This window comes from Eublepharis macularius, chromosome 15 (assembly GCF_028583425.1).
Source record: "Eublepharis macularius isolate TG4126 chromosome 15, MPM_Emac_v1.0, whole genome shotgun sequence".
Taxonomy (NCBI): Eukaryota; Metazoa; Chordata; class Lepidosauria; order Squamata; family Eublepharidae; genus Eublepharis; species Eublepharis macularius.
Window position 1 is genome coordinate 55,487,381 of NC_072804.1, and position 7,078 is coordinate 55,494,458.

The 7,078-nt window shown below is 53.7% G+C and overlaps 1 protein-coding gene across 1 annotated transcript; it reads left to right on the forward strand.

Annotated features, from left to right (window-relative positions):
* The first annotated feature begins 1,440 nt into the window (after positions 1-1,440).
* Positions 1,441-5,543, forward strand: IRF2BP1 (interferon regulatory factor 2 binding protein 1). The gene has a single exon (XM_054999807.1). The coding sequence runs from the start codon at positions 1,631-1,633 to the stop codon at positions 3,419-3,421; it is 1,791 nt and encodes a 596-aa protein (XP_054855782.1). The 5' UTR covers positions 1,441-1,630; the 3' UTR covers positions 3,422-5,543.
* The last annotated feature ends 1,535 nt before the right edge of the window (positions 5,544-7,078 follow it).

Sequence of the window (7,078 nt, forward strand, 5' to 3'; positions counted from 1 at the left end):
TTCTGCATCGTAAGTATGATCCCGCTGGCTAAATCCTATGTTGTTTAATATGTCAACCTTAGAATTGCTTATGGTCTGTTTTCAGCATTTCCTCAACTCTGTATTGGATTTCTCCTGGTTTTAAATCTTTGCAAATTTGCATTTATGTACCCTATTACGCCTGCATTGAAATGTCTTTGAAATCGACTGTACTAGCCCACACTGTGTAATCGAGTGAAAAAGAGGGGCTATAAATAACATAAACAAACAAATACATTGGATCATTTTGGATCCTGGAACTGAATGAAGAACAGTCCTTTAAAAGAAGAGGCAGATTGCAAAGGAACAGACTTGTTAGTCTAGGGCTGTAAACTTTGATTTTTTTTGTTTTGTTTCGGCTGTAGTCAGTGTGGTGGAATATCAAACCAGGATCTGGGAGGCCCAGGTTTGAATTCCTGCCCTGCCACGGAAACCTGCTGGGTGACCTTGGGCCAGTCACACACTCTCGACAGAACCTACCTCACAGGTAGGAGGAGGGAGCTCTGACTCTCGAAAGCTTGCACCCTGAAAATCTTGTTGGTCTCTAAGGTGTCACTGGACTCAAATCCTGCTGCTCTACCTCAAAGGGTATAAGCTGCTTTGAGTCCCCATTGCGGAGAAAAGACGGGGTGTGAATAAAGTGAATAAATCAATAATAAATAAAAGCTGCAACACAGTCAATTCTTTTGCAATAATATAGTAATTGCCCTAACCTGGATAGCCCAGGTGAGCCTGATCTCATCAGATCTTGGAAACTCAGCAAGGTCAGCTTTGGTAAGTGATTGGATGGCAGACCTCCGATGAAGACCAGGGCTGCAGAGGCAGGCAATGGCAAACCACCTCGGCTAGCCTCTTGTCATGAAAACCCTGCTAGGGGTCGCCATAAGACAACTATGCCTTGATGCCACTCTCTACCACCAAAACACTAATTACTGCAATCAATTCATTTTTGCGCAGTAAACAGTTTCCATTCCACTAACTACACGCACGCACACCCAGAGGCCCCAAATCTTGCTCTTCTCACTACATTAATCCTCAGGTGGGTAGCCATGTTGGTCTACAGCAGAACAGCAGGCTTTGAGTACAATGCCACCTTAGAGACCGACGAGCTTTTTTAGGGTGTAAGCTTCCGAGAGTCAAAGCTCTTTCTTCAGATTACCACCGATGGCACCTTAGAGACCAACCGGACTTTTCGGGTGCCAGCGTCGGCGAGTCAGCGCTCCCTTCTCCCGATGCCACTGTCTCGGCCCCATCCGCTCCAACAGCACAGCCCCGCGCCCTCGCCCGCCCGCCCGCCCCGGCCGAGCTCGTTGCGCGCCTCCTCCGAGTCCCCTTTAAGAGCTCCCCCCCCCCCACCGCCGGGCGGCGGACTACACCTCCCAGGCGCCCTGGCGGCGGAGTTATGTAAGTTTCCCCCTGGAAGAGGCAGGCGAGAGGGGACCCGCTGCCCCCCGCCTCCCTCCTCCCGGCCGCCCTCCCGCTCCCGCCTGCCTCGCGGGCCCTGCGCGGGTGCTGCTCGGGCCCTTCCCGGCGCGCAGGTGCCGCCCGGCGCGCCCCACCTGCCCGCCCGCCCGCCCGCCCGGCGCTGGCCCGCGCCCGCGCGCGCGGCAAGATGTCCTCGGCGGCGCCGGCCTCGCGCAGACAATGGTGCTACTTGTGCGACCTGCCCAAGATGCCGTGGGCCATGATCTGGGACTTCAGCGAGGCCGTGTGCCGCGGCTGCGTCAACTTCGAGGGCGCCGACCGCATCGAGTTCCTCATCGAGACGGCGCGGCAGCTGAAGCGCAACCACGTCCTGCAGGAGGGCCGCTCGCCGGGCCCGCAGGGCGCCGCCAAGCACCCCAAGGACGCGCCGGCCCTGGAGCGCTACGAGCGCGGCCGCCTGGCCGGCGACTACGCCCTCAGCCCGCGCCTGCCCAACGGCCTGCCCCGCGCCGGCGAGGAGGGCGAGGGCAGCCGCCAGAGCCCCACGGCCCGCCGCGCCCTGCTGGGGGCGGTGCCGCCCAGCCTGGTGCCCCAGGGCCTGCTGGGGGGCCCGCAGGGCCTGCTGGCTGCCGTCTCCGGCCTGGGCGGCCGCCCCGCCGCCCTGGCCATGGCCTCCCCCATCCTGGGCGAGCTGGCCAAGCCGGCCCGGGCCGCCTACGGCGACTACGAGAAGGAGAAGCGCAACGCCGAGTGCCTGGCCGAGCTGAACGAGGCCATGCGCGGCCGCGCCGAGGAGTGGCACGGCAAGCCCAAGGCCGTGCGCGAGCAGCTGCTGGCCCTCTACGGCTGCGCCCCCTTCAACGTGCGCTTCAAGAAGGACCACTCGCTGGTGGGCAGGATCTTCGCCTTCGACGCCGCCGCCCGGCCCGGCTACGAGTACGAGCTGAAGCTCTTCACCGAGTACCCCTGCGGCACCGGCAACGTCTACGCCGGCGTGCTGGGGGTGGCCAAGCAGATGTTCCAAGACTGCCTGAAGGACCCCGGCAAAGTCATCTCCTCCGGTTACAAGTACCTGGAATACGAGAAGCGCCACGGCTCCGGAGACTGGCGCCTTCTGGGCGAGCTCTTCACCGAAGGCGTGCGCTTCTTCCGAGAATCCCTCGCTCCGGACGCCGTGCCCCAACAGTTCATAGACAGCAACTATGCCATGCCACCCAGCCTCCTTTTGAGGGCTGTGCCCCCGCCCCGGGCTGTCACCCGGAGGCGCAAGGCCTCCCCGGAACCTGAGGGAGAAGTGACGGGCAAGCTGACTGGCGAGGAACAGCAACAGAGGCAGCATTGGCTGCCCCAAGGATCCAGCGGCATCTACCCTTCTGGCATGGCCCACCTGCCAACATCAGCCAGCCAGGGGCCTTTGCCTGAGGGATCGTTGCGAAACGATCCTTCGCCCATCACTGCCCTTAAGAATGTGGCCGACACGCTGGGGAACAAGGAGGTCAACCCGGTCCACTCCACCACCGCCCGGCAAAACAGCGCTAGTCCAGCATCACCTGCGGCATCTGGACAGCACCGACTGGTGCCACGCAACGGCGAGCCAGGCCAAGCTACCACCACCTCCTCCTCTTCTTCCTCCTCTTCCTCTGGGGCCCATTCCTCTGCGGGGGTCGAGCCCAGCGGCACACAGAGCGCCCCTGATTCCTCAGGAGGGGCCAGCAGTGCTCCGCTCTGCTGCACCATCTGCCACGAGAGGCTGGAAGATACCCACTTCGTCCAATGCCCTTCAGTGCCCGGGCACAAGTTCTGTTTCCCTTGTTCCCGGGATTTCATTAAGGCCCAAGGAGCAGCTGGAGAAGTGTATTGCCCAAGTGGGGAGAAGTGCCCCCTGGTGGGATCCAACGTCCCCTGGGCCTTCATGCAGGGCGAGATTGCCACGATCTTAGCCGGGGATGTGAAAGTAAAAAAAGAGCATGATCCATGAAAAGGGACAACGGCCAGGATCCGGGACGTCGCGCCAGGGGTTGCCCACCTGTACCCATCTTCCCCATATCCTCCACTGTGGCAGTGACTGGAAGTAGTAACTTATCCCCCCCCACCCGAAGCCCTCTTTAACCTGCTGGGGACTGAGGCATTGTATATAAATCTATTTTTTAAATATTTCCATAGCAAGCTTATATATGAAGCCACATCTATGTAACCTACTACAATGGGCAGGGGCGGGAGGGATGGGTAATCATTTTTGCTACTTAGTAGTGTAACGGGAAAGGAGATTCTTAAACTGGGGTGGGGGGAGGAGGCATTTGGCTAGGAACGGGATTGGGGCTCTGGCTGTTAATAACTAAAGTTTTCCAGGGACTGCCCTGGCTACCTGGAGGCAGAAGCGAGATCAGGGAAGAGGGCCAAGTCGAAAACAGAAACACTGCAAAGATTGGCTGTGGGAATCCAGGCTCTGAGACCCAACCCAAGCCACTTTGGGTACAGGTTGTGGTTCTGTTACTATTATTAGGGCAGAATTGGTACCCGTGCTTCTTTGGAAGGCACATTTTCCACCACGTCAGTGGCTTTAGGCTGCTTATCTCCACCCTGGAGAGAATGTAAAGATTAACTTGCTAGTCTGTCTCATGTAGAAATCTGTTCCGAACATTGGCCAGTCTGTATTGATGCTCAGAGGCAGGGCATGAAAGAAGCGAGAATCAGCCCCTTTCGTTTGTGTCCAGCAGCTGATATTCCAGGGTAGATTGCCTCTGATCAGGGAGGCTCCATTTAGCTACCATGGGCAATGACTGATGAAACCCTTTGTATTGAGTGGCCTGGGCTGTTGTCAGGGTCTGTACCCGTGCTTTGGTAGGCAGCATAGAGGAGGCATTTCTTAAAAATGGGAAGAGGGTAGTCATTCAGTTATCAGATTGTTCCACCTAACACACACTCACTCCACCTAAACATTCCATAGCTTGGATTCCTAACTCTCTTCTTCCCAAACCATAAAATCTTTGCAATACCAGCCCTTAAACTCTATGGATGCCACTTAACCCTGAGCACAGCTGCTCTTTCGCCTGCCCACTTCAGTCCCAGGTTCTGAACCAGCCTCACTTTTGCCAATTCACCTTGGGCCCTTTGTTAGTCACTGAATCTATGGGGCAGTCCTAAACCTGTGCAATTTAGAGTCCAGAATTCTGTGCTAGCTGTCTTGGATGTGGTTTACTAGCATATAGGTGGGATTCATGTGGGAATGCTACAGAAGCAAGAGGGTTTAAAAAATGAAGGGTATATGGGGTGTGCAGGAGACGGAAAAGTGCCTCGTGTAGATTTGGGGGGGGGAGGGGTATTATTTTTCATACCAAAAGACTAAAGCATGCACACCAAAAACAATTTTTTAATTACACGATTTTAGGGGAGGGGTGAACTGGGGACGAGCACAGGGGTCTGCTTAAATAGAACGTGATCCACTGGGACATTCCATGCCAGAACATCCCACTGGCTCATGGCCTCTCTAAGGGTGCCCAGATCCCCCGTGGCCAAAAGGGAATTAGAAATCTTAATTTTTCATCTCTGATTTCTACCCTTTTTCATGCCAAAACAGTCCCATCACTGGACCTCTTTGCCTGATGCAGCAATGGGTGAGGGGAAAGACTGATACATCCCTTTCATAGTTTAATTTCCAGCACCAACCAAAAGAAAAAAAAAGTCACGAAGATGAGAAGGGAACAGATCCCGAGATGGAAGGATTATATTTGGGGAGAGTTGGGGAGGGGAAGGAATGATCGTTTCTCAGCTGGATGGGGAAATGGCCATAAATCAGCAAGGGGGAGGGGGGCTAGCACTCATTGTGATGTGATTGGGGGGCCCAAGGGGCTAACAGTGGAGCCCCCCATCATGCCAATCTTGTATGGTTTTTGACATCTGTTTCAATTACTGGCAAATGACTCTACCAGTCTTGTGTGGGTTTTTTGTGTTGGGGAGGGGAGGGAAACAGGGAGGGGAGGGCAAACGGACTGGGCAATCAAATGCCTACATTACAGACAGCAGGGAGGGAGAGAGACATTGAATTGTTTTGTATTTCTTTTACTTGTTTCTGTCAATAAACTTGATAATCTTTTTTTCCATTTAGGTGTGTTTTCCTTTATTGTGTAAGTGTGTTATGCTTGTGCGTTGTTTGATAGAGAACTGACACCAATCAGCCATGCACATTATGAATTAGTTGTTTATTTTTAACTTGAGTGCCTGTAAAGCCAGCCCTTTCTTCCAGCAACACAGGGTGGTGCATACGGCATGTCTTATTCCCTGCTCTCATGTTTTTGTCCATACAACAACCCCGTGTAGTAGGGTTACGCTGAGAATGAGCGGGCTAAAACAACCTAGGAAGTTGCATGGCTGGGCCTGGATTTTGAAGTCCAGTCATGTTGACATAGAATGTTCAGGAACATTCCAAAATATCTTTCCACCTTCAAACAGCATCAGAATTAAGTTCTGCAGCACTATGACTTGACACTCCTAGCAGGGACATCAAAGGCTAGGGCGGGGGAGGGGAGAAACTATAGTTCACCTTAATTTGTGAAATAAGTAGCTATTGGTTGCAGGCCTTCGATACACCCCCTCACTGCATGGGGCAATATAAGCCAAAAAAACAGATTCCTGCCCTGAGGAGGTTGCAGTCTAAATGTAGAAGGGGTTGGAAGAAGAGGGTGAAGTGAAACAACTCCACTTTGGATTTGAGGAACCCTTGAGCAAAGACACACAGATAAACCCTTCCTCCTGGGGCAGAGCGAGACTCCTTTGGGGCTGTTCCTGACCATCTTCTCCAACGTACGCGGGGCCCGAAAGGGCTAGCGATCCAGTTCCTGTTTGCAGCAAGCGGCCCCCCTCGCCACCCTCTGAACAAGCCCCACAATCTATTTATCAGGGACACTGTTTCCCTGTCCGTTTCATTGCCTTCATTTGCTCCCATTTTTGCCTTTGGGGGATGCCTTCTTAAATCATCATCATGAGTTGCTGAAGTTTTATTTTTCAGAGTTCATTCTGGTGTGAAGAATTTACAAAGAAAGGCTGAAGGAGTTAGATAGGTTTCGTCTGGAGAAGATAGAGGGGAGAGACACTTCCAGTTCCTGAAGGGCTGCCCTATGAAAGAGAGCAGAGACTCATCCTCTGCTGCTCCCAAGGGTGAGACTAGCTCTAATGGGCTCAGGTTACAGCAGGGCAGATTTTGGCTGAACAGTAGGAGAAGTATGGTTGTTGTGGGTTTTCTGGGCTGTATTGCCGTGGTCTTGGCATTGTAGTTCCTGACGTTTCGCCACAGCTGCTGGCGAAACATCAGGAACTACAATGCCAAGACCACGGCAATACAGCCCGGAAAACCCACAACAACCATCGTTCTCCGGCCGTGAAAGCCTTCAACAATACATCAGTAGGAGAAGTGTTAGAATGGTCCAGCGATTACCTGGGGGAGATTTAGGCTCTCCCTTGCTGGAGGTTTTCCACAAGAGGCTGGATAGCCATCTATCAGGAATACTACAGGTCTGGATTTCCTACACCACACACAGGGTTGGATTAGATAGCCTAGAAGGCTCTTTCTGACTTTAGGACTCCCATAACTCCCTAGGATATCTAGAAGTTACTTATCTGGGGAGGGTAGCGGATGCAT